This window comes from Venustampulla echinocandica, assembly GCF_003357145.1.
Source record: "Venustampulla echinocandica strain BP 5553 chromosome Unknown scaffold_0, whole genome shotgun sequence".
NCBI classification, from domain to species: Eukaryota; Fungi; Ascomycota; class Leotiomycetes; order Helotiales; family Pleuroascaceae; genus Venustampulla; species Venustampulla echinocandica.
This window is the reverse complement of record NW_022474205.1, coordinates 1,876,151-1,902,714: the sequence shown is the minus strand read 5'-3', so window position 1 is coordinate 1,902,714 and position 26,564 is coordinate 1,876,151. Positions and strand designations below refer to the sequence as shown.

At 49.6% G+C, this 26,564-nt stretch overlaps 9 protein-coding genes across 9 annotated transcripts; 7 read left to right on the top strand and 2 right to left on the bottom strand.

Annotated features, from left to right (window-relative positions):
* Positions 1–398: 398 nt before the first annotated feature.
* Positions 399–2,123, top strand: BP5553_00580 (Uncharacterized protein; the record flags this gene model as incomplete). The annotated part of the gene is made up of 1 exon (XM_032009203.1): positions 399–2,123. One exon carries the CDS (start codon positions 399–401, stop codon positions 2,121–2,123), a length of 1,725 nt encoding a protein of 574 aa, XP_031873257.1.
* A 397-nt stretch (positions 2,124–2,520) lies between these two features.
* BP5553_00579 (uncharacterized protein) lies at positions 2,521–2,760 on the top strand (the record flags this gene model as incomplete). The annotated part of the gene is made up of 2 exons (XM_032009202.1): positions 2,521–2,605; positions 2,663–2,760. The coding sequence occupies 2 exons, from the start codon at positions 2,521–2,523 to the stop codon at positions 2,758–2,760; spliced, it is 183 nt and encodes a 60-aa protein (XP_031873256.1).
* A 563-nt stretch (positions 2,761–3,323) lies between these two features.
* BP5553_00578 (uncharacterized protein) lies at positions 3,324–6,075 on the bottom strand (the record flags this gene model as incomplete). The annotated part of the gene is made up of 2 exons (XM_032009201.1): positions 3,324–5,609; positions 5,755–6,075. 2 exons carry the CDS (start codon positions 6,073–6,075, stop codon positions 3,324–3,326), a joined length of 2,607 nt encoding a protein of 868 aa, XP_031873255.1.
* Positions 6,076–9,038: 2,963 nt separating this feature from the next.
* On the top strand, positions 9,039–13,045 carry BP5553_00577 (Protein kinase-like (PK-like); the record flags this gene model as incomplete). Its single annotated transcript, XM_032009200.1, has 4 exons — positions 9,039–9,069; positions 9,278–9,461; positions 9,572–12,720; positions 12,771–13,045. The coding sequence occupies 4 exons, from the start codon at positions 9,039–9,041 to the stop codon at positions 13,043–13,045; spliced, it is 3,639 nt and encodes a 1,212-aa protein (XP_031873254.1).
* Positions 13,046–14,004: 959 nt separating this feature from the next.
* BP5553_00576 (uncharacterized protein) lies at positions 14,005–14,477 on the top strand (the record flags this gene model as incomplete). Its single annotated transcript, XM_032009199.1, has 3 exons — positions 14,005–14,139; positions 14,218–14,348; positions 14,381–14,477. The coding sequence occupies 3 exons, from the start codon at positions 14,005–14,007 to the stop codon at positions 14,475–14,477; spliced, it is 363 nt and encodes a 120-aa protein (XP_031873253.1).
* Positions 14,478–15,646: 1,169 nt separating this feature from the next.
* Positions 15,647–17,041, top strand: BP5553_00575 (Phosphotransferase; the record flags this gene model as incomplete). The annotated part of the gene is made up of 1 exon (XM_032009198.1): positions 15,647–17,041. One exon carries the CDS (start codon positions 15,647–15,649, stop codon positions 17,039–17,041), a length of 1,395 nt encoding a protein of 464 aa, XP_031873252.1.
* Positions 17,042–17,605: 564 nt separating this feature from the next.
* Positions 17,606–18,225, top strand: BP5553_00574 (uncharacterized protein; the record flags this gene model as incomplete). Its single annotated transcript, XM_032009197.1, has 2 exons — positions 17,606–17,707; positions 17,773–18,225. The coding sequence occupies 2 exons, from the start codon at positions 17,606–17,608 to the stop codon at positions 18,223–18,225; spliced, it is 555 nt and encodes a 184-aa protein (XP_031873251.1).
* A 125-nt stretch (positions 18,226–18,350) lies between these two features.
* Positions 18,351–19,585, bottom strand: BP5553_00573 (Uncharacterized protein; the record flags this gene model as incomplete). The annotated part of the gene is made up of 4 exons (XM_032009196.1): positions 18,351–18,415; positions 18,467–18,596; positions 18,652–18,781; positions 18,831–19,585. 4 exons carry the CDS (start codon positions 19,583–19,585, stop codon positions 18,351–18,353), a joined length of 1,080 nt encoding a protein of 359 aa, XP_031873250.1.
* Positions 19,586–20,683: 1,098 nt separating this feature from the next.
* BP5553_00572 (putative chromatin structure-remodeling complex subunit snf21) lies at positions 20,684–25,108 on the top strand (the record flags this gene model as incomplete). Its single annotated transcript, XM_032009195.1, has 3 exons — positions 20,684–20,773; positions 20,853–24,836; positions 24,890–25,108. 3 exons carry the CDS (start codon positions 20,684–20,686, stop codon positions 25,106–25,108), a joined length of 4,293 nt encoding a protein of 1,430 aa, XP_031873249.1.
* Positions 25,109–26,564: the final 1,456 nt, after the last annotated feature.

The following is a 26,564-nucleotide window of genomic DNA, read 5'->3' as shown; positions in this document are numbered from 1 at the left end:
TTGTAGCGGTTAATGTAAGGTTGTAAAATCTGTGGGTTTTGACCCCCTAAAGCCCCCTATAAATTTAGCGAATGCTACGCTAAATACCCTGTACCTGTTGTGGTCTTCGCTCGCCGCGGTTCAGCCTTGCTCTTATGAGGCTTGGCAAGCGGAGGTCCAGACTCCAGCCACCACTCAGGAATTCGCTCGCTCTTTCAGCCTCCCTCCTGTGCAGACCTATCTAGGGGACGAGAAAAGCAAACACGCAGCGAGCGATTGCTTTGACGCATCTCACATGTCTCGGGATCCTTGAGCTCGGAGGTGGGATTAAATATCACTGAAGATTTGCTCCATGCCTTACCCGTGTCCTGGAAATTACTAAATCGAGAGCTCCCTTGCTATATACACAGTTCAACACTATGTCGTCCGACCTTCTCGCCGAATTCGATAGTTTCTACACCGCCCCTCAAGACGCTCGATCGAATACTGCTCCAGCTTTGAATGATCTCGCTGTTCTAGGGGGTACGAATCAACAACACGGTCATACCGCCCCGGGAGGAACGCAAACGCAATGGCAGAGCCAACCGGCAAACCCAAGTGATGATATCTGGGGGGGAGCGGCTGGTTTCCAATCGAATCTGAATAATAGCAAGCCAAATGTCGCCGAAGAAGATATCTGGGGATCTTTTGAGAATGCTACACAAGTGTCTACGGAGCCTACCCAACCGCGCCCTCCTGCGACAACCAGCTATAGCGTAGCAGTCACCACAAAGCCAGGTCAGAATGGGCCTAGGATAGTTCGGCGCCCGACATTAGACCTATTCTCTAGCAATATAACTGAATCCCAATCTATGCCGAGTGTACCAGCCACAAAACCGGAAAGTCTACCGCCACAAAGACCAGCAGCGGCTTCTAAAGGTTCATTTGGGGAAATACTATTCGATGCTGCAGATGAGATATCCGCTGACCAGGACGATGAGGACGAGTTCGGGGATTTTGAGACTTTCACTGCTGAATCTGCACCAGAGCCTCCGCCCCCAGCATCTCAGTCTCTGGAAACGCTTTTTGGTGCCACGACTCTGGCGCCGAAAATCCCGAACAACTCCAAAGCCCTGTCGCCAGCACCACTCACTCTAAGTGCTGGCACGTTGCCATATCCACAAGCTCCCAAATCACCTTCTTTCCAAGAAAGAAATCCTTTTGGACAGCAACTGGCACTTGCCATGAATCAAGTTGAGGCCGCGAAGAAGGCAGATAAGCCGCAATCCGCATCACCGGTAACAGCGTGGCCGTCATTCGAAGTCCCAAAACCAGCCCCGTATCAAGACTCACCTGCCCCCAATGACCAACCAGGGGATGAATGGGGTGATTTTGCAGATCTTCCAGAGTCTCCGCCTGGCACTGCCACAAAGGCAGCTTCGGGCATTTTAGCAGATGCTTGGGCTTGGGACGCCGCAGACGGCGTTGCCTCAGAGCCAGCTAGTATTCCTCCTCCAACCAATGTCCCACCGCCATCAGTCTTGCTTACGCTTTTCCCGCCATTGTTTGATCTTCCGAAAGATACATTGCTTAAAGGAGTGGTAAATCAACCGTTTCCGATGAAGAATCGAATATTGTCAGATCCATCAACGATCAGCTTCCTCCGTGCATATATCCTCATCGCCACCGTGGCCGCCCGGATTATTGCAGGCCGGAAATTGCGCTGGAAGAGGGACACCATCCTCTCACAGTCAATGAAAATTGGGCCCTCTGCAGCTGGAGGAAAAGGCGGCATGAAGTTAACAGGCGTTGACAAAGCTGAGGTCACGCGGGAAGAACGAGAATCTGCAGAAGTGGTTCGAGTATGGAAAGAGCAGCTTGGCCGTCTACGCTCAGCTGTTGCTGTGGCAAATTCGAGTATTTCTGATACCTCGCAGCATTTAACGATACCTGAGATCTCGGAAACTATCCATGTCAAAACCCAGGAAGGGGGTCTCACTGCACCAAAACCGTGCGTCATATGCGGTATAAAGCGGGAGGAGAGAGTCAGCAAAGTTGATGTCCAGGTTGAAGATAGCTTTGGGGAATGGTGGATTGAGTATTGGGGCCACCGAGCGTGCAAGAATTTCTGGCAAGAGCACGAGTCGAAACTGAAGCATCGATAAGCGTCTGCAGGATTCATAGGGCAGTATGGATCAACAAAGAATGAGCATTCTCATAATGGCATAATGGCATTGTGCTCCTTCAAAAGAGACCCCGCTTCTGCCAAACCGTTATCCTCAAATCTCAAAAACGATGGAATACTCAACAGAAAGAGTAATTAACCCTTCAAGGCACTTACGGTTCAACAAAGCAGTCTCAATCACAGAACGGAAACTGGCCCCTTCATCATACACCCAAAGAAAATCGCAATAACACCCTTTGGCAGAATGCATACAGCAACCAACCACCAAACATATGTACCTATCCTCCCTCGCCACCTTCATCACCCATCAACCTCATCCTGCATCCCATACCATCCACGCTCGAACAAAACACCAAAAAGCAAAACAACCCATCAATATGTGCAAATACGAGCACCGACTTTCAGCCTGCAACCACAACTACGACGTCACTGTTGTCCACGAATGCCTCCCTGTCAAGGTGGGTAAGCCCTGTGAGGGTAAATTCTCCGCTTTGTGGCGCTCGTATAATTACGTATCAGAGCTTTGCGAGCCGTGTAAGCTGAAGATTAGTGAGGTGGGGGACAAGGTTATGGAGAAGTTTGAGGACGGAATTGCTGAGGATATTGGTGGTGATTAGATTACCGATATATACCTTGGTGTAGTTTGTTACCTAAAGGCATATATCGTCGGAGTGGGTGTCTAGGGGGAAAGTAAGATGGGATCAGGCAAAGTGGCTGTGGATCGTTGCAAAAAATGAATAATGAATTATTGAAATATGCTGTGTTTATTGTGCCTTTTGAAGATGTACGTTTTATGATTTTTTTATTAACCTTGTGGAATCTTAAATCTTGTGGTGAATATTTATTGGATTGATGCTCTCATCAGAAACCCCCTCATAGGAAACCAACAAGTCGTAGGTTAACATTACTCGCCTAGGAATATCACTCCCTATAGCTCAAATAATTTCCAAAAACTGTCGGTATACAAGAGCCTCCCTATCTACCTTCGAGTCAATCAGTGATAGCCCATGCATGAATCCTAATGAATGACATGCTACAACGAAAGTAGCCATTACCTACTCCATGCCCCTTATAAATAAACCAATTGCACACACCAAGCCCAAAACACCGATTTCCCAGGCCCCGGGGAGGAGAGTCATAGAAGTACAACGATAACTACCGTGCCAGCTAGCTATGCGCGTTACATAACACTGCATCCATTGCTTCGCGCCCTCCTTCTCCGTCCAATACCTCCCATGCCCACCCCGCCCTCCTCCTCATCCGCATGGAGCATCTGGGCTTCTCTAGCCCTCCGGCGCCTTCTCCGGGCACCTGCGCCGCCGGCACCGGCTTCTTCATTGGCCATCTGGTACTCTGTCCATTTGCGCTCCAGTCTTCCCGCGGCTGAGAAATCGCCTCGGAGAACCCGCTTTGTATGCTCATCGACAGTCATTTGCCATCCGTAGAAGCATTTTAAGGATATGATTTCAGTGGGGTATGTCACCGCCCCGTTTTGGGTACCACTTGGTTTCTTGACTTCGGAATTGCAGGATAGGACTTCTCGTGTGCCTGTCCATGTCACGTTCGCGCAGTCGAACACTACCATGCGGAGGCCGACGCGTGGGAGAGACTCGGGGGATGTTGTCCGTGAGGAGCGAGCGCGAACCATAGCGGCTGCTTCTGCTAGCACAAGGTCGCTGACTTTGGTATTGTCCATATCGATACTCTGAAGGGCGGTACAGGCCCGGACTACAGGTATCATACCTACGTCGCCAATATTCTCGCAGTAGCTGACAGAGAGATGTTTGAGCTTGGGTGCGCAAGGGCATTTGGCCAAGTCTTGGGAGAGGAGTGTGTTGGTAAGCTCCGGGATCTCCTCGAGATCGAGATGGGTGAGATGAGGAGCGGTAGCAAGAATATCTGATAGAGCATCGTCAGTGAGGAGGGAGCAGCCGCTTAGTTGAAGTCCTCGTAGCTCAGGAACTAAATGAGCCAATGCCTTCACACCGGCGCTGGTAAGATGGCTACACCGACTGAGGTCAAGATGTCGAAGGTTGCGGACGGGCACCACAGGACGATCAGTGAGGATATCAATTTCTGGGTCCCGACCAGCGACCATAGTTTGGAGTGCCTTGTCATTGACATCAGTGCAGCCACTGAGAACCAATTTCTCTAGCCTGTTGGTCTCGAAAATATCTTGAGCCAGGTCTAGGTTATCGAATCCCTTGACTTCTCCCGCTCGAAGATCTTTGAGCAAGCGGCATCCCTGAATGACGGTCCTAATGCCGCGAGCATCCATGCGAGTACACCACGAAACATTGAAGACTTCTAGTGACGGACAAGATTGGGCGATGATCTTGCAAGTTCCGTTAGTGACAGCTGTAAGACCAGTGAGGTTTAGATTGGCCAGCCTCCCATTGGATTCGAGGAGATTGTGAAGGGCATGTCGCTTGAAATTCCGGCATCCCTCGAGAGTTGCATTTATGAGATTCCTGCACGCCTTCACGATGACCTCTGCCCGTTTGTAGTGTTCAACTTGAACGCAACCTCGAAGATTGAGATCCTTCACGAAGAACCCAGCCGCAACAATAATCTTGGCCAGAGATTCGGCAGGAATATCCTTATAGAATTCCGAGGCATCGAAACAAGTCCAAAGTTGCCCATCAAAACACATCTTATGGAAGTCCTTGCTCACGACGGAGATCCGCACGAGCTGTTTTGGCGTCAGATATGCAAAAATAGCAACCTTAATTTCATGGGGCATTTCTTTCCAGAAATCGACCTTTACTCGTCGTGCTCTTTTCGGGGGAGCCGTAGCCAAAGACACGCCTTTGGGGATCTCTGCAACCGACGAATATGGTGGAAATGGGAGTAGTGCTCCCCTAGAGTGGGGTCGCACATCCGGTGGTAGAGGGCTTGTTGGAACAGATGTGCCAGGGGTGAAATAGCCTTGCTCCCTCCGCCTAATTGCGGGCTCAACATATGAGCCATCGATGAAAGGCGTATCGAGTCCATATGTGCTTTGGTACGGTGTAGGGGCGGAGGATTGTTCTTCCCCAAGCGGCTGAGGGGAGTATGGGCTGTCGTAGTTTCGTGGAGAGCTTCCTGAAGCCAAACTCACACACGACAAGGAGCTTCTGCCGCCATATGGATTGCTCGTCGCTCGTTTTCTGCCCAGCTGAACGAGAGATGGGGATGAGGATATTCGTTGGAGACCCTGCAATAGCCTGGTTCTTCCTTTTAACTTCGTAGGCTGTTCGTCGACCATAACCTCGGAGTGCTCAATTGGTATTGGCATGGACGTCTCCGCCAGCCTCGCAGGTTCGAAGGAGACATTGTACGGGGGCGTAGCGGCCGCCATCAATCGCACGAGATGCGAAGAAGTATACACAAGCTTTGCGAAGGGCTTGGTTTCGCACCTCTCCTCGAACTTGTTACTTGGTTTGGTTGGAGAACGGTGACGTGGTTCCTGGCGCAGTAGATGGCCCTGGGGCGGGGTTGCGGTTTGTGGTTGTCAGTTCCAAGCCGAACGACGGGCTGTCCGAAATCCGGAAATGCTCCGGCCCGCGGTTACTGGTGCGAGTAACAGACACAATCAATTAAGAACTGTCTCGTTTTGCTGGAAAGCCAACCTCTCTTGCGAAACCAAACCTACGGAACCAAATGGAAAAGTTGAAAATAGGGGGTGCAGCGGCGCGCTTGTCCAAGTCTTGGAGCCAGGCTAGGTCTAGGTGTGGGCCTAAGTCTGATTTTGGGTTTGGGTTTAGGTTTGGCTGTTGGGCAGGTGGGGGCTGATGCTGATGGTGCTGGTGCTGGTACGAGGAGAGAGGAGACAGGATGGCGTTGGCGTTGGCGCGTCTTTTCGTCAGCGCTTCGGTCAACACCGCGCCCAATGTTGCTGGTATCGTCACGGTCGTGAATGTGTCGTGAATGTACCTGTTCAGCAAACCCATCAAGGGCGCGAAGATGACAGCGGAAAGGGAAAGGGGATGTGGTTGATGTGGGGTGAATGAAGGTTATCGCGTGGATTCTTTATCTGCTTATCGATTGTTCTTCTCGCCCACAACCCAACCCCAGAGAGCGCGGAGCGGAGAGAGAAACGAGAAAGGCTTGTGCTGAAAACCTGGAGAACGAACCAACTTCAAGCGAGTTGGGGCGGCGCAGTTCGCACAGCAATCACCCGACACTCTGTACTTAGTAGAAGAGGAAAGTATGGTATCGTATGGTCTGGTAGGAGATATAGCCAATTCGAGACAAAAATGATGTAGGTGAAGCTGGATCTGAGGCTGAAGCAGAGGCTACTCGGATCATGGTTATTCCTTAAACTGTGTCTTTGTCAAGAGGAGACACCATCTCCCACTCGGACCACTCCCTTCAAGTCAAATTTTTTCGAAGCTACGAAGTACCTTTGGGGTCCATACGAAGTCCTCTGCCGGCAATAGGGGAATCCATCCGTGGGGCCTTCCGAGCCGTCTCTGGCCCAGCAAAGGGCGGAGGCAGAAAAAGGTAAAGAAAAGGCACAGTTCTCGTGCTTGTCGCCCAGCTAGTCACCTGGATTATTGGTTCAGAAAAGCCACCCTCAAGTCCCTCTTCCATGAAATAGTGGTGACTTGTGGGACCCCCGCGATACTGACATCCACCATATCCACATGCCACATGCTCGCTGCCTCTGCTACTCTCGACCCTCTATCCTCTGAGAAAGGGGTGTCTGGGTCATTTCAACCGACCATCGCGTCGCACCGAGAGGACCCTAGGTGCATCAACAAACAAGAATCAAATTGGTGGTAGAAATCGGTCATGTGTAGCGCCCTAGTTGGACTTGACCAGTCGCTGATCATTGATCCCAGTCCCCCACGCATCCTGGAATATCGGTCCGTAGGCTTTCGCCGGCGTGGCGCCTTTGAGTACTTGAATAGGGCATTGGTAAAACAGCCATCCATTGGTAATTCGCGATGTTGCGGAGCATGGCCCAATTGGAACGATTCCAAGACAAGTATCCTCGTGTAAAGTGCCCTCTAGAGGTGGGATGGGATTGCTGTTCCTGCGACTTGGACTAGAATAATCAGACATCTCAAAGATTTGTCTTCAAGAGAAGTCACATGGTTGAGAGTCGAGGGAGTAGAGAGAGATCACCGCCCGGAAATGAAGAAGATATGTAGCTTGACGTCAGTCGTGGAACATCCTGACTTGTGATGGAGCTGATGAAACGTAGAAGGGCCGTCCTGCTCCAAGACAAAAAGGCATTGGCGTCCTTGGCAGTTGTGAACAAGCTTCGAACAAAATCCCACTGACTTCGAACCAGAACTGCTCAGTATCAAACCCGTGCACATTATTATTTACCAAGCCCTGAGAGAGATACACGGTAAAAGGAGCAGCGATGTGTGGCTAGCGGAACTCCTCCGAGTTATCGATAGAGAAGGACGAAGTATGGAAGTATCACAGGACTCCAGAACTCCAGAGCTCCCAGGAGCACGACCTTTGCATGTGGAAGCGGCATGGTCACTTGACATGCAGACAGCGGCTTGTTCACTAAAGCCTCTACTCCATCTTCCATCTTCAAACCATGTTGATGATGTGATAATATGATGGTTCACATGCGCCTTAACCTTCCTGGTGCTTTGATCCTGACTGCCGAGACGAAAATGAATTGTTGATGATTGAGGTTCTGCATATCGGGTAAAGGGACTCTCCATGCAGCTGTCAATTGGATATTTCTTTGTGACAGGGCATTGTTCAGTAATAAGTATTGTGCATTGAAGGCAGCAATTACGGTAGTGTTCTGGCTCTCGCCGTGGGGGAGCTCCGGAATCCAGAAGAGAGGTATTTGAGATGATATTCTCCAGGACAGTAGAAGGCGCCTGTGAAGTACCCGGTACCCGGCTATGAAAGCTATCTAATACTTCGTGCTTCGTACTTCGTAGTGGGGTGGTGACGGATGGTGGTTAACAGCTTTGACTGGTAATAAGTGGTTTCTCTTCTGACGAAAAGCGTGAAGAGGCCAGCGGGAGACACCTGACGCCTGCGATGATTCATGAAGCCAGCTCGAATCTTCGTATGTTGCATTGGTTACCCGGTTGGGACTTTTACTAATAATCTCATAAGTACCACTTCGCTTGCTCGCGGGTCGAGAGTACAATACAAATAGCGTGCAGAGCACAGTTAGTGTACGCTTGTACAGTGTACAGAGTACAGAGCACAGCGTCCAACGCTCGACATATAGCCCCCAGCGTACAGAGACGCTGACTGGTACTGGTACTTCGTCCCTACGCACTACTTGTGCTACGAGTGTTGTACCACGTACTCGTATCCACAGACGTAATTAATCCCACCCCTCCAGCTTCCAGGCGGAACTCCCGCGCTGAGCGCAACTATTATTTTCTAGGTATCTGTCGTTACTCGACTTTACATGCCACTCTGCGCCCCGGGAATTCCATATATATTGCATTGCTCCTCTTCTCCAGGCTCGGCTTAAAGTCACAGCATAGTACTTGTATCAGTCCTGCCTCGCCAATAACGTCAGCAGCTGGCATCTGCTTCATAGCTTTACGAAGCATGCCCGGAGCATTAAGCCTTTGACCAGACGAGCCATCCCGCGCCCAAAAACCCAAACTCCAACCAACATATCTGCCCCGCTACTCGAACTGCGCGGTTCCCACAACCCCATTTACCGTCGTCCAGCCCACAAGGGTTTGCATTGCTCTGGAAAAAGAATCTAGGGTTTCCGAAAAGAAGAGAAGAGAAAGTCACCGCTAGAGAGCTTGTCTTGCCGTTGCATTGTAGGATCCTCGAGAGTTCTTTCACGCCGCCCGCCTCTGAAACCCGGATCTTATCTCCGAACTTCCTCCAAAGGACAAGAACCAACTCCTCCCGCCACCAAACTGCAAAGCTCTGTTAAAAATTCAACCTGTGCCCAAGTATGCTGGAGCCAGATGGCCCAACCCATCATGGTGAGCGAGCAGAGTTTTTCATTTGAGCCTTGCGAAATTTATTCCAGTGCATATTGTGTGGGTCTGCGGATTGAAAAACACCGCGCGTCACGGAAGCGAGGAACGACGGCGATGCCTTGCTTCGCAGATGATGAGACTTCTTCTTTTTGGGGGATTGGGCTGAGTCATATGGGATGGAATAATGACTGACTGATGGAACCCTTCACAGGCGACGACATACACGGTGATCATGTTCGAGGACGGAAGGGCGGACCACCCAGCGAATTACTCATACCCAAAAACCGCAGCACCAGCAACCTTGTTGGGAATGCCCCCAAATCCACGGATAGATCTCGAATACGGTTCTCCTTCGACGCAGGAATGGTGGGAGCAGGATATGACCCGATGTCAAGGTGCGTTAATTGCTTGAGAGAGCACACGTCCGTTTGTTTCTGGTGCCTACGGATGTAATCGCATAAGGCTGGGAATCACGGAAGGCTGACGGCAATACGTTTTTTTTAAGGTCACCGATCATGACGGACCATGAGCACGGCTTGGGTGCTTCAGGTTTAAGTCGAATTCGACAGCCTCCATCTCGAGTCCCTACCATCCCGCCATCTGAAGCTTCGTCCCGAAATCCTTCTGTCGGACCACCATCCGGAACCTCGACCTACCCTAATTCCCGAACCGCCTCCATGGCTATCCCTTCTGGGGCTTCCTCTCCCACTTTAAATTTCACAGAAGATTTGACCCGATTTCCTTCCGAGTCCTTACATTCGTTCTCGTTTGCCCACCAGGCCGAGGAGTTCACCCACAATCGCCAGAATATCTTGAAGAGATCGGTAGAGTTTATGACTCAGAAGCTAGGATGGGCACATACAAATATGGGCATAGTCAGCGCGCAAGCGCGGGTGACGGGGGATGCTGAAATGCAAAGTATGCTCGACCTCCTGGCGAGGGCGAAGTTGGTGGGTGGAAATAATATTGCAGGCTCTGGGGAACCATATCTCGCTGGGCCTTTTACTGGACCTGCCACACTTGAACATGCTGAAAATGTGTTTGATGCCGACTTTGGTCCACGCTCCACGAGCCCCGAGTTGCTGGGAAGTCCCCGTTCTTTATCACCGGGCGTCAGCAAACCCACTCTGCTTATTGAAACGCATATCGATGAGCCGCAAACAAGTGAATCCCAGAACGAAGGCAGTGCTGCTCAACAACCTGGTTCTGAAGGGTCCTCTAGAACTCCTACAAATGAGAGCCGTACGACCGCAATGACCTCTCCACCTGCCTCGCGGCGGCAGAGTCTTCTAAGAACTTATTCAGACGTTGCTCCTGTGTCATTAAGGAACAAACTGATGGAGGCTTTGTCACAGACACCCGTAGCTGGGGAATTCAACGATCAGCTCCTCTCTCCTACAGTCCCTCAATCCGCTGGCCCTTGGCCAACCGGAAAATCAGCAGGCCTCCATCCTTCTGGACACGCGGTACATGGACATTCTAGTCGATGGACTCCAGCTGCTCAAGCGATCTTCACAACTGAGAGCACAGCACCGTACACAATTCTAGCTGCGAACGATCTTGCCTGCCTCGTCTTCGGTGTTACAAAAGCAGAGGTCCGCAAGATGGGGATTCTGGAAGTTGTTCGGGAGGAGAGGAGAGCCTGGCTGGAAGAAAGGTTGCAGGCGCCTGGTACAGCTTCTGGGTTCAGCTCGGGGAAACAGAGTCTTCGAACGCCAGACTCCAGTCAGGAACAACTACCAAGTAGCTCGAACCCTGCAATTTCCTTTCTCTTCGGTAGGTCGGGAGTTACTGCGAATCTCCTTAACAGGCCAAACTCCCGCCAAACTCAAAAGCCTGCTCGCAGGGCACAAACTGATGACGGCGCTGGATCGAGTCTTGTAGCAAGGGCAAAGGCCGTTAAGGGCGGGTTAAACCATCTTGGCAACAAATCCAGGGGCGTCTTGCTTTGTGGCGATGTCGTCCCAATTCAGAAGCGAAATGGAGCCACGGGTTCGGCAAGCCTGTGGGTTAAGGAGAAAAGGGGTGGCTTAATCTGGGTGCTGGAAGAGATCCATGAAGATGTGGTTGTTCTAGGTCTAAGTGATGATGCCAAAGTTACAAAGATTGATGGTTCTACTACGCCAATTTGGGGAGAGAACATTGTTCGTCCTAGCATAGATATTGGGAAGCTGATACCAAGATTACCTCGACAAGGGATCGACTCGAGGACCGGCGAGATTGATTATGCTGAAGTAGTAAAACGGAAATTCTTTACGGCCCGCAACGCGGGCCAAGCAAATATCCCATGCTTAATCGACCGAGTCCAAGGCAGTACCGATCTAAGGGTATCTAGCTTTCCTCACATTGCTGGGATTATTGTTCTCTCGGCAGAAACCTTAACAATCACAAGTTCCAACTCAGCGTTCTCGGCAGCCCTTTTCGGACAGGAGAAGCCTGATGGACGACCTATCACTGATCTCATCCCGGATTTCGATCGCATTTTGAAGATCCTCACAGAGGAAGATGGTGTACATTTGGCTGACGGTATTGTTATTCCTGAGCATAGCTTTCGATATGCTAGGGCATATTTAGCATTGCGGGATGGTAAACCAGATGCCGCTTCGTTCTTCCTCCAGCCTAATGGACTCCCAGCCAAACACAGGGATGGCTCGGAGATCAAGATTGATGTACAGCTCAGAGTGGTCAAGTCAGATCCTCATGTTCCCCACTTTGACGAGAACGTTATCGAAGAGAGGAGTGACGACGAAGGCAGTCCCGTTGAGCCCCAGGAAGCGGCACCGGCAGAGCTTGTTTACGCGTTGTGGGTTACCTTTTCTCGGCAGCTTCATAGCCCTAGTCAGGGTCCTGGTGCAGGTGCAGGTGCACCGATAGCCTCGGGCATCCAAACTCCTCACCAGCCTTCACCCGGTCAAACAGAAATTGCTAGTCCGGTTGATATGGACTCAGATAGCGAGCCTCATAAAAGGGAGGTCTCCCATGCTTCCTTATTGACTTCTCAGCTGAGGGAAGTTGCAAAAAAGACGGCTAGCAAGTTTATTGGTCGCGATCGGCCTGTTGCTACACAGGAACAAGTTAAGGAGAAGGTAACAGAGGTTGTGCCGCCTCATAAAAAGGTGATAGATGACTTTGTTATTCTTGAAGAGATGGGCCAGGGTGCCTACGGGCAAGTGAAACTTGCAAGGTACAAGAAGAATGGTAACCGCAAGGTGGTACTCAAGTACGTCACAAAACGGCGGATTCTAGTTGATACTTGGACTCGGGATCGAAGATTGGGCACTGTCCCTCTGGAGATTCACGTACTTGATTACCTCCGACGAGACGGACTCAAACACCCGAATATTGTCGAAATGGTTGACTTCTTTGAAGACGACGTCAATTATTATATTGAGATGGTCCCACATGGTCTCCCGGGAATGGATCTCTTCGATTATATTGAACTCCGCGTCAATATGGAGGAAGATGAATGTCGCAGCATCTTTGTTCAAGTCGTAAGAGCCATTCATCACCTCCACACAAAAGCTCTCGTTGTCCACCGTGACATCAAGGATGAGAATGTGGTCTTGGATGGCGAAGGGAACATTAAGCTTATCGACTTCGGAAGCGCTGCATACATCAAGAATAGCCCGTTTGATGTCTTTGTGGGTACAATTGGTACGTTCTCTTCCTACCCTACCCGTATTTCATTGCTAATTACTTTATAGATTATGCGGCACCCGAGGTCCTAGCCGGCAAGCCTTACCATGGTCCAGAGCAAGATGTCTGGGCTTTAGGCATACTCCTATACACTATTATCTACAAGGAGAACCCCTTTTACAGCATTGATGAAATTATGGACCGCGACCTTCGAATCCCATACGTGATGAGCGAGGAGAGTATCGATCTGATCCGTGCGATGTTGGACCGCAACGTCGAATCCCGAGTAACGATCGACCAGGTGCTAGAGCACCCATGGTGTTTGAGCGGGGAAGCTGATTGAAATCATCAGCTCTGAATATCCGGCAACACAAATAGAGAGAGAGTGAGAGAAGTGGAAGATATCTGTAAATTTGGCAACATAGGGCGGAGTCGTGGGGATGAGGGAAAACGAAATTAGATTTCATGCGTCATGACGGTGTGTGTGCACAAGATTTTGAATGATACCCAAGAAGGAAAGGCGGCGGCAAAGATATCATGGGATTGGATTGGAAATTGGAAATTGGAATTGGTGGTGTTGTGGCCCTTGTAGGAAGGAAAATACGGGCAACGAACAAAGTCGATACGCCAGTTATTGTATGTATGTATGATTGGTTGGATTAAATGCATTTTATCGTGCAATTGAAATTATGCATAGTTGGGCGCAAGCGGATATTGGGTTAGATTGATTAGCTAGCTACTAGCATTGGATGCGTAGAATGGAGACTTAAGTTCTCAATTGCAATATGGAGCTCTTCAGATAGTAAATACTTACCTAGATCTAGGATGTGGTTCTTGTGCAGACGTGGTTGGATAAAGCTGATCGGCCTCTTCGCTCTCTACTGCTTCCCTCAAAATGTGGGTCAGTGTATAGATTAACCTGAGCTCGAGATGTTTTTATCGATGAATTGCCGTTGCTTTGCCTTGAATACTTATTCTCTACACCTCAACCTCAAAACCATTTCTAAGCTTACATTCAGAATAACCATTAAATAAGCCCATAAAACGAAACCCACCCCAGCCCCATTCTCACCTATGTAACACAAAAACCAATATCATCCCACAGCGCCGATCACCTAACATTTCCCATCCCAGCCAATCAACGCGCTTAGATCCCTCATGCGATCCTCTCGACGACCAACGCATCTCACCACATCATTACCTCCTCCATCCAACATCCCTCTTTAAATCAAACAAAATCGCCAATCTAATCAATCACCTTCAGTCTAATCTTATTCTCCATACCACGTACCACCGCCAAAAATGGCCGTTCAAAGCCGCACTTCAGCACTCCTCGCATACCCCATCGCCCTCGTCAATGCCGTCATAAGCCCCTCCACGCGTCAAAACGCCTACGACGCAGTTTTCACATTCGCGAAAGAACAACCTCTCCTAACAGTATGTCCGCCCGTTCGCTGTGTATCCCATCCCCCTTAAATACCTACCGTACCGAAACTAACATCTGCGGAATCACAGTCCTTCATAATCCCGCACATCATCCTCTCCTTCCTCCCCCTGGCGCTCTTCCTGTCCTTCGCCCTCGGCACAATCATACTATCTTTCATCGTCGCGCTGCTGTTCAGCCTCTTCTGGGTGGGCGTTGCGCTGTTGGTGTTACTGCCTATACTGTTTGTTACAGTGGGGCTGGGGGTTTGTGTGTGGATTTGGGGGATTACGTGTTGGGTTGTAGGGAGGTGGGCTCTACGGGTGGTGCCGCTGTCAACAGTGTCAACTAATGACGCGAAGGATCGAGGGGACCGGAATGGGACCCCGACGTCAGAATGGGTCAAAAACTCGTCTCCTTAGTGCTTGACTTTTAATGCAATCGGAGGAAAACCGCCTTGCGAGGTACTTCGCAAATTAGCTCGCCGTTGCAACTTTCCGCTCTCTTGAATTGTCATGGTCCTGGGGAGTGTTCTCCTTCTTCGGGTGCCCCTTTATCTCTAGCGTTGTAGTATACGTTCGTGCAATGCCGATCTACGGCCTATACCTTTATTCTAGTTTTATACTACGACAGAGAGATGATCTCCCAAGCTCAAGTGCCATCTATTTCAATCATCCTCAGCACCCTTCTTACAGCTATGGGGGAAAGACTGGGTAGGGAAAGAACATCGGAGGAGGTGATAGAGACGGCTCGAGTGGCCGGGCTCGATGATGACCAGGCTGGTATTGATCACCGTCTTGTTTTAAAGAAGGTCTTGCTATAAACCGGGGGGGGGGGTTATACTAGACATAGATACATATGTGTCACGAGTAAGTTCTTGATTAAAGCATATACAGTTTTGAACCAAGGAGCTATTCTAACAGCCTATCTATATTTTTTACAGGAATAAGAAGAGCCTCTAAATGCAAATCCATTCGATTTATGCACTCTAAAACACTTTACTAGGCTTATAGCACGTCAGTTATTCTAGAATTGCCTCTCTATATATAGGCTTTCCACTCCGTATTGGGCTTTCTGATAATTACAAGTATACACTCCCATCTGATACCGCCAACAGCGATTCGATAAAGTCAACTGCCCCACCCCAGCGCCTCCGAGACCAATCAAATAATGATGTGGCGGAGCATGCGATCAACGAGCTGCAATACTGAAGTCAGAATTATAGATGACTACGCCAACTCCCTACTCGTCAGCCTCAGTACGTGCTACGGTAGATAGAAGGTTAATCCCGTTTCTGTAACAGGTAAAATCGGGGTTGTACAGCCAACCTCCAAGCTACAGACTTTCACGTTCATCCCATGCTCACACAATCCGCCGTGTCACCTCCAACCTGTTAGCTCTGCCACCCACAATCCTGCCATACGTGAGTATTTAAGTTACCCATCCCATCTACCTCTCCGTCCTCTCCGCCCACCGCAAGCCTACAACGGAGACGTTATTTTCAACCGACCCACAATCTCAATGTACAGCGGTCAAGAAGAGCTTGACAATCTTGTATGGGATAAGAACGATGAAGACTCGGATAAGTCACAGAAGCAGATGCGACTTAAAACGATTTGCCGCCAGGTAGAACGTCTCGCAAAGCAAAAGTTTAGGAAACCGGCAACTTTAGTATCACCCTTGATCATCGGCGGCTTCAATATTCTATACAGATTACACCTTGAGGGAGTTACTCCCGACATAATAGTCCGACTCCCTTGTCCCAGCTTGGTCCAGTTCCCGGATGAAAAAACAGATCATGAGGCTGCCACGGCAGCCTATATTTCGAACAATACCGAGGTTCCTACTCCTCAAGTATTCTTTTCTGGTCGGGATTCCACCTTAGGGCCATTTGTCATCATGCAATACATCGAAAATCACGGGAGCATGTCAGCTAGACTGAAGACGCCTAACGACGACCTTAGCGTTACTCATGTTTTAAATCCTAGTATTGCGGAGAATACGCTTGAAAGTCTCTGGGGCCAGACAGCACGCTGCTACCTACAGCTATCTCGACTAAGTTTTCCTCGGATTGGGTCTTTAGTTGAGGTGGATGGCTCCTACAACGTGGCTGGGCGACCTATTACCCATAATATGACTGATATGGTCCGTCTTGCTAATATTCCCCGCGCAGTCCTTCCCCAGGAGGGTAAGACTTACAGGACTGCAGACGAATGGTATATCGCATTAGCAGAGATGAATATAGCACAACTCATCTTCCAACACAATGATTCAGTGGTATCAGAGGACGACTGCCGAAATAAGTACGTAGCGCGCCAAATCTTTTATAGGTTAGCTAAGCAAGGTCGAGTGTCCACTTTTGGGTTTGCGGAGGATGACTGGTCTGCCCAGTCGTCCAAGAAGATAATGCCTTCCAACCTTTCCCCGGCCCCAGCGGGGTCCAACTCTTTTCGACTTTGGGGTGACGAACTTCGGGCAGGCAATATACTTATAGATGGCTCGGACAATATAGCCGCTATCATCGACTGGGAGTTCGCATATGCCGCGCCTACACAGTTTATTCTCGACCCGCCCTGGTGGCTGCTCCTCAACTTGGCAGAGACATGGTCTTCCGGCATTGATAACTGGAGAGAGAGATACGAGCCACGCCTAAAGACCTGGCTATCCGCTATGGAACGAGCCGAGGAAAGCATGGAGGAACCCGGTCCTCTACCGGTTGCGTTGTCCACTTACATGCGAGAAAGCTGGGAAACCAGCCGGTTCTGGCTTAACTATGGCGCAAGAAAGAGCTGGGCTTTCGATACTGTGTATTGGAGATTCCTGGACGAGAGATTTTTCGGCGACCGGGGAAGCAACATCGCTGAAGATGATTTGTGGAAGACTAGAATACACTTGTTGAGTAAGGCGGAGAGGTAGCGGAATTGAGTCTTTTGAGTGATATACTATTTGAGTTGCGCCTACGTCTACGTTACATTGTTGCTTGCTTGTACTACACCTCTTCCCTAGAAACACATTTAACCTACCTCCCCGGCTCAGCCTTGCGAAACTACAACAATGGCCTTATGAGACCCTTTCCGGCTAAGAAATGAGCGGATGAGGACCCCTAAAAAGCCCAACAACCCTCCGCAAAGGCGTCATTATTAGGAATTACAACATTATCCCCACGAAAATTTTCAGGTTTTCAAAATATAAATCCCGGTTTTTATTTGAGAAGATGTAGGTATTTGGGAGAGTTCCAAGTTACAACCGATCTACAATCCCTCGCCCCTTATGATGTAACCATCCCTTGACGTCAAGACATGTGGAGACATATGAGCGCACACCAAAACCACATATTGTTTTTATTTCTCTACGGACTCGTTTTTCTTTTAAAAGCACAATTTCTATTAAATTACATCTTCGAGATTTAACAATTAAATTCAAAAAACTCAATTCAGATATTCCTTGTTTCATTAACCGATAACAAATAATACAACAAATATGCCTGCGGAACCACCATCAAAGGCGAATCTCGACGCCGTCAGCAATCAAGGCGAATTCCACGCTAGAGTTCCTCCTTCGAAGCCGATGATGAGTGGCGGTGTGAGTTTTTTGTCCTCCTCTGCGTCTTATATATAAAATTATATATACTGATTTCCAGCAACTAGCATGCTGAGGGCGTGAAAGTCGGCAACGACGCAGTCCCCGGGTTCTCCGCCGAGACTCTTCGTGCAGGAACAGCACCGCAAGACCGTTCATTCGCGGCTAACGCACAGTCAGACGTGCCGGCCCAGGAGATAGATGCCGATGAGGCACGGAAGGCCTTCCAATCCGCGGACGTCGTCAGTGGCCGGACCGCTAAATCTGATGTGCGGAATGAGTTGGGTGTAGGTGTTGCTGATAGTAATCCGATTCCTGGTGCTACCAGCAAGGATGTGCATCAGGGTCTCGGGCACCCGGGGAGTGGGCAGTCGAGTAAAGAGTTGCATGGTGATGGGGCGTATCCGGGGAAGAGGGATAGACATGGTTTGGCTGGTGTTGGGGGTGATCGGGCGGATAGTATTAAGGAGAGGGGTTTGGATAGTGACCATCAGAAGGGACTTAATACAGACAGGTATTAAACTCAAATGATGGTCGTCTTCAAATAGGAACATTAGATGAATTTGTTTGTTTGTTTGTTTGTCGGGGGAAGGGTGACTTGGGGATGGGTTAGAGACAGCAGCAAAAGCTCTTGAGCCCCACGGCGTTATAAGTCTGATAGGATAGTATCAATCCACATCTTGACTTTCTCGGCAATGCTTTCACTATGTCCTGTGATATGATCAGTTTGAGCATCGCACAATGTATATAGCGGGGACTTACTAATGCAGAAGCCATGGTCCACTCCATTCTCGTCAATGAGCATGATCGGTTTTGAGGACTTGCTTAATCCACCTGTTTGTGCCCTAGCAGCTATCAGAGCATCACGAGTATGATCCGCAACCCAGTGATCCTGTTTGTTGTTAGCGGTTGAAACAAGAAGTCTTGTCAGGGGTATATCCACTCACATTCTGGCCAAAGTAGAAAATCAATTTCGGGATCTCTGCTTTGTAATCGGCTTCTTCGTGTTCAATGCCCCAGATGTCCTCATCCCATCGATCCTCAGTGATGGTTTCCATCTCGTCCTTAGCCATCTGTCTGCGGAAACTGTTAGAAATTACAGGCTATCTGGGTCGACGGAACATACAGAGCCTGCCAAACACCCATCCGACTTCTCAAAAACCCAGTCGTAACTTTAGCAGCATCATCGGGCATCCTTGTAATTCCGCCCACCGCACGCTCCATGAAAGATTTGGGTAGTAGCCACACCAGCGCTTTCACCAAAGTACTTATCCTTTTTGGGAAGTTAGGGATCCGGAATAAGGTGCTGATTTTGACTCCGCTAGGACTTTTGGCGATGTGCGTAACCGTGGGGAATAGGAGTATCCCGGCTTTTATTCTTGGTGCAGAATCATGTTGCCGTAGCCGCTGGATGATCTCTAAAAGGATGTAGGAACCGACAGAATGGCCGATCAGAATAACACTATCGTGGAGCTGTCCTTGGCGAGGCCCCGACTGGATTCGGAATTCCGCAAGGGCCTTCAGGTGTATTCGGATCTGATCTTCAAGGCTGTATGGCGATTCCCGAAGGGGGGATGGGGATTTGGCGGAGATTTGTTCGTCTACATCGAAACCGGCCAGGGATTGGCCGTAGATATGAAATACACGGTTATTTGCAGACGCGGTAGAAGTTGAAATATTAGGAAGAAGCTCGTGCAAAGTTCTCAGGAAGGTGTCGTAGTAGGCAATGAGCCCTGGATTCCCCGTGATGAAATATATTAAATGATGAGAGGCGGAGGGGTTGTCAGAGAGAGGACCGAATGAGATCTGAGATGTGGAAGCAGAAGCAGAAGCAGAAGCAGAAGGAGAAGGAGAAGCCGGGGACAGCGGAGAAGAAGACATGCTTTTGAGCAGTCAACTCTTCTTTTGAGAGTATAGGCAGTTGCTAGGCGTCCTATATTCGAGAAATAGGAAAGGCTGAGGGCTAGATCTAAGAGTATAGAGTGCACTCTGCAGCAGATCGGTAGAAGAGGACGAGTAAGAGAGGATGGATGTCGAGGTACCAAAGTGGAAAATCTCCGGTGGCCGGGAGACCCACGCGTTACCTTGATCTGTGGCTGCAATCACCGCGGTATGGATAGGGGAAACGCGATAGAATAACTATATAGCAATCCAAGAATGTGATAGCGTATCTATATATGTCTCTGTATCAATGCCCGCAACCACTCTCCCCATACGAAGTTCAACAGCGACGAAAGTGGCGAGGGGACGATGTTGCCCATCACGTGACACCACCCAATCCCCCACCGCCATTGGCTCGCTTGACCCGCGCACAGGCCATTTCGCGTACTTGCGCAGCGCCATCCATTCCCTCCGTAGTCTCTGTGTCTCTCTCTCCCTTCATCAGCAATTATTCGCCGTCGCAGCTCAGCTCTCAGCTTTCCATCCCATCACGAACCACCCAAATTCTACCGCGCAACGAACCACCGCTTACCTCCTCCACCCCCCCTTAGTTCGACACGAGATATTCAACCCCAAACCCCCCCAAACACCAAGACGCTCAACACGTCCATTCCACGCGCCATCTCGTCGCATTCCATCGCCCACCGTCTCTACCTGCGCGCCGGTGCCAGACGCCCCGTTCGCCCCCAAGCACAATCCGCTCCGATCACCTCAAACCTTCAAAGTCGAAGGGACGTCGCGCCAAGCGGGCTGCATCCCCAAAAACCTCGTCCAGCATCAACACCCAACGCGCTCTGCCTCTCCCTCGCGCGACATTCCCAGCCCTCGCCCACCGAAGGCCCTTTCGACCCTCCACGGGTTCTTGTCGTCGCCCGCGCCCCATACACTCGTTTCGCCGCTCGTCGGCCAGCGCCCTTCACCCACGCAGCATCGGACCTGATGCGCGAGGCTGACACTTGATGTGCGCTGAGGCTGTCTAGATAACAAGTAACACACAACTACCAACCCGCGCGTAGATACCACATTGGCTTTGGCATTATGGCTTCCGTCCAGACGGCCCCCGCCGCTCAGCAACCGGGGCCATCTGCGCCTTCGGCACAACAGTTGAACATCAGAGATGCTCTAATGGTAAGTGTCCCCTTGCCTCGCGCCTCTGATGACCACCACCCCCCTATAGTCCCAATGCAATTACTGACAACTAGAGAAGAAATACAAACAGATGAAGGAATCGGGCGTTTCAGAGAAGGATCCCGAATTTCAAAAAGTTCATCAAATGCTCACCAGCCTCCAACAACAGCGACTCTATCAGCAGCAGAGAGCCGCCTTTGCTCAACAACAACAGATGTTAAGCCAACAACAAAATTCCGCCAGCCCAGCTGCGAATGGCATCAATGGCACACGCCTCGCGGCGCCTGCGAGCAATAACACCCCGGCCGCCACCCAAGCCCCAGCTACCACATCACTCGGCCCATCTGCCATCTCGGCCACCGCTCCTCCCTCAGCGGCACCGAAAGGAGCAGTTCAACGGTCAGCACCAGTCGGCAGCGGATACTTCTCTCCAGAGCAGCTGAACACTCTCAAACACCAAATATCTGCCTTCAAGTGTTTGACGAAAAATAATGGCATCCCACAGGCTCTGCAACAACAACTGTTCACTGCTCAGCGGAAGAGATTCTCCCAGAGCGCCGACCAGCATCTCGCAACACCAGCACGCGCCGCCGATGATGCTCAACCTGCAGCCAACGAGCCAGAGGCCTCCACCAAGGATAAAGATGCTGTCGTCCAGAAACAACACCAATACACCGGTTTCAAGTCGCCCCATGCTGGTCTATCTAGCCAGATTAGCTACTCTGCCCATAAAAAGCGGGAGATGCGACCCATGATCCCCAGTACTATGCCGTCCGGCGTTGATATCGAAAAGCTCCGAAACGAGCGAGAGATCATTTTATATAATCGCATGCAATCCAGGCTAGCAGAACTTAAAGCCCTTCCCGCCAATTTGAGCCACTTGGACGTCCGCAACGATGATTTGACACCAGAGGATGGGTTAAAACGAAAAGCATTGATTGAGATGAAGATGCTTGCGCTGTATCCAAGGCAGCGAGCCATGCGGGAGCGGATCGGGCGCCAGATGATCCAATACGATAATCTAGCCATGACCGCAAACCGAAGCCATTATAGGCGGATGAAGAAGCAATCGTTACGAGAGGCTCGCATCACTGAGAAGCTCGAGAAGCAGCAACGTGATGCCCGCGAGACCAGAGAGAAGAAGAAACACGCCGACTATCTTCAAACGGTCCTGAACCATGCCCGGGAAGTTAACCTGGCGGGGCAGAATCAACGGCAGAAGATGCTCAAGGTTGGACGTAACATGGTGGCTCAGCATCAAATGATCGAGAAGGAGGAGCAGAAGCGGATAGAGCGAACCGCGAAGCAACGTCTCTTGGCTTTGAAATCCAACGATGAGGAAGCATACTTGAAGCTTCTTGATCAGGCTAAGGATACTCGTATCACTCATCTTCTGAAACAGACCGACGGCTTCTTGTCGCAGCTCGCTGCCTCTGTCAAAGCACAACAGCGCAAGGCCGCTCAGCATTATGGAGAACATGCCGAAGAATTCCTAGCTGACGAATCTGAAGAGGATGATGAAGAAGAGGAGCAAGAGACTCGCAAAATCGATTACTATGCTGTGGCGCATCGTATCAAAGAAGAGGTTTATGCGCAACCACAGATGTTGGTTGGTGGCACCTTGAAAGAATATCAATTGAAGGGTCTGCAGTGGATGATATCGCTTTATAACAACAATCTCAATGGTATTCTTGCTGATGAGATGGGTCTCGGTAAAACCATCCAAACGATCAGTCTGATTACCTACCTCATTGAGAAGAAGAAGCAGAGTGGACCGTTCCTGGTTATTGTGCCTTTGAGTACATTGACCAATTGGAACTTGGAATTTGAGAAATGGGCTCCATCAATCTCGAGAGTCGTATACAAAGGACCACCACAGGTTCGAAAGCAGCAACAGCAGCAACTTCGTTATGGTAACTTCCAGGTGTTGTTGACAACCTATGAATACATCATTAAGGATAGACCCGTTCTGAGCAAAATCAAATGGATTCATATGATCATCGATGAGGGTCATCGTATGAAGAATTCATCCTCCAAACTCAGTGCTACCCTGACCCAATACTACACTACCCGTTACCGTCTCATTCTCACCGGAACCCCACTCCAGAACAACCTCCCGGAACTGTGGGCTTTGCTCAACTTCGTCCTTCCAACAATCTTCAAGTCCGTGAAATCGTTCGACGAATGGTTCAATACACCTTTTGCGAACACCGGCGGTCAAGATAAGATGGAACTTACTGAAGAAGAACAAATTCTTGTTATCCGTCGTCTCCATAAAGTCCTACGCCCGTTCCTGCTTCGTCGTCTCAAAAAGGATGTCGAGAAAGATCTGCCCGACAAGACTGAGAAGGTCATTAAATGCAAGTTCTCTGCATTGCAAGCTCGCCTTTACAAGCAAATGGTCACTCACAACAAGCTTGTTGTTAGCGACGGTAAAGGTGGAAAGACTGGTGCTCGTGGTCTCAGCAACATGATCATGCAGTTGCGGAAGTTGTGCAACCATCCCTTCGTCTTCGATGAGGTAGAGAACCAAATGAACCCTTTGAATACCAGCAATGACCTGCTTTGGCGAACAGCTGGCAAATTCGAGCTTCTTGACCGCATTCTTCCAAAGTACCACAGAACCGGCCACAGAATTCTGATGTTCTTCCAAATGACTGCAATCATGGATATCATGGAGGACTTCCTGCGATACCGTGGGATGCAATTCTTGAGATTGGACGGTACGACAAAGTCTGACGATCGATCCGAGCTTCTTCGAGAGTTCAATGCTCCAAATTCTCCATATTTCATGTTCTTACTTTCTACTCGTGCTGGTGGTTTGGGTCTCAATCTCCAGACCGCTGATACTGTCATCATCTATGATTCTGATTGGAATCCTCATCAGGATTTGCAGGCCCAAGATCGTGCGCATCGTATCGGACAGAAGAACGAGGTTAGGATCCTGCGACTCATCAGTTCCAATTCGGTTGAAGAGAAGATTCTGGAGCGGGCCAAATACAAGCTTGACATGGATGGTAAAGTTATTCAAGCAGGTCGGTTCGACAACAAATCTTCCGAAACAGATCGTGACGCAATGCTTCGTGTTATGTTGGAGACCGCCGACGCTGCTGAGACGTTGGAACAGGAGGAGATGGACGATGAGGATATGAACATGCTCTTGGCACGCTCCGAGGACGAACTTGTCATTTTCAGGCAAATGGATGAAGAGAGAGCCAAGGACCCGACATACGGCAACCTTCCTGGAAGCAAGCGGGTGCCACGTCTCATGCAAGAGAATGAGTTGCCGGAGATCTATATGTCTGATGGCAACCCAATCGCCGACGAGCCGGTAGAAATACAAGGTCGTGGTGCTCGTGAGCGGACCCGCGTTAAGTACGATGACGGTCTGACCGAGGAGCAATGGGTCATGGCTGTTGAGGATGATGAAGACTCTCCAGAAGCCGCGGCTGCCAGGAAGCAGGCTCGGAAAGAACGACGAGAACAGAATAGGCTCAAGGGAATTGGTCCACCAGGTTCCATGGATAATTCCCCATCGGGTAGTCGTGAAACCACCGAGGAGCCTGAACCTGAACCAACACCAAAGAAGAGTCGATCAGCTCGGAAGCCTGGGAAGGGCGACAAACGAAAAGCTGAAGATGATGATGAAGCACCGCCAGCCAAGCGAAAGCGCGGTGGACCAAGCCGTCCTAAAATCGCGGCGGCAAACGGCGAAGTTAGCGCTAAAAACCGAGCTGTTCTTCAGGCTAGTCTTCGGAGTGTCTTTGATTCATTAATGAATTTGGAATCGGCCCCTGAATCTGGTTCGGACGATGACGACGAAGAAGATGAGAGACGCCTCATCATTGGGCCATTCGTTGCGTTACCACCAAAGAAAGACTTCCCCGATTATTACATGATCATCAAGGAACCAATTTCCATGAAAATGATCGAAAAGAAGATCAAGAAGGAGGAATACTCAAGTCTTAATGATCTGAAACGAGATATCCAGACACTTTGTATGAACGCGAAAACATACAATGAGGATGGCAGTCTAATCTTTGTTGATGCCGTCGCCATTGAAGTAAGTTAAACTGTACTCGACTGTTGCACCAGTTACTAATCTAGTTAACTTAGAATGCCTGCGAATCTCGCATCCGTGAAGAGCTCATAGACCACCCTGAGCTAGGTGATTTCGATGATTCTTCCCGCAACGGCGGCTCAACCGCTCCTACGACCAATGCTGGTACCCCGTTACCGGCTGCACCTTCGAGCGGGAAGATAAAGCTTACTTTTAACAATTCTCAATACGCGAATGGTGGGAGCAGTGGTGTACAAAGCGATGATGATGACTAGTGGTGACATTTATTTTTCCGCGCTGGTCTCGTAATTTAAACGTTTCAAATTGGCGTGGTTTGGAGTTTTTGGGAAAGGTCTGCCTGCATATTGCCCAGGTCGCTTGACTTGGCTTGCGCTGGGGAGGGTAGGTGTGCTATAGTTGATGGCGTTCAAATATGGAGGGGCACAGGAGAAGGCCACTGGGAGATTAAAACCACGTTTTGCGATGCGAGATGCGCTCGCCTGGTTTTGTGTGGCCAAAATTCTTCCTAGATTGTAACTCTAATATAGATAAAGCAATGAGAGTTTGTGACATGTAAGGATATGTTGAAATTGTTGAAGTTGCTGGTGAACCGATGCTGCGGGCATACTGCGCTGTTCAAGTGAGCGAAGGCTGTTGATGTCTTTAGGGTTTGATTTTGGGGTTGTTTAGGATGCGATTTTCGAGTTTCTTAATTAGCAATCCCCGCGAGGTTCATATTCCCACAGAAAAATGATTCAACATTTTCGTCGCAGGCAACGGTAGTGCTTCGCCGAGGCATTACGAACTCCTAGCCAGAGACATACCAGCCTGATGATATGGTTCCTCTCCTGGATCGCTATCTAATGTTCTACATCCGCACGGCAGAACAAGCTACAACGAATAGCCCGCTGACTTATATTATTCGCTTCACTGCCGCTTAAAAATATGACGCGAGGATACTCTATGATATTAAAAAAGGCAAAAAGAACAACAGAAGAGATACTCGAGCGAAACAATACTAGGAGAAGGGGAAAAAAGAAGAAAAATGGCAAAAGAGTTCATTGCCCACAGCCAATTAATCTCTGCCGTTTCGATGTTGTCGCTAGACCTAGGTATATTAATCTCCGATATGAGTTGTCGTGTGACACTTGTGGGGAGTGTCTTAAAGAGCTAGGTTGTCGTTATGGTGTTTTTGTCTATTTGGATATATATACCAGCTAGAGTGGTGGCGAGGTTCTACCGGCTGACCGACTGGCAATAAGAGCCGAAGTCACAGAGACTGCATAAGGTCCCTATGTCAAAACCACCTCGACAATTCCTACTACATGCAGAGCGAGCTCGAGTGGGCAAGTCACATGCGAAGGGATATATACAGGTACATGTTTTCTTATACTTAGCAAGCTTGGATTATTTGACCAACAGGTTTAATTGTATATATTAATTCTCTGATATTTGATATTTGCGTCGTTAATGTGTTTCCTATCGTTCACTTCTTTGCCGTGGTGTTGTCGCGACGAATCCAGCTTAGCCCGTACCTAAGCGAGAAGCTTGGTCGTGACATTTGCTCGCCGCGTCCGCGAGCCAAGTACTAACGCAACTTTAAGAACTTACAGCCTTGACATTGACAATCACCTCTACGAGCGGCGCGAATCTTTCGCTATCCCATCCAAATAACATCCTTATCGCGGATGAATGAGAACTCATGGCAGATGCTTAATCCTGTGCGATAGC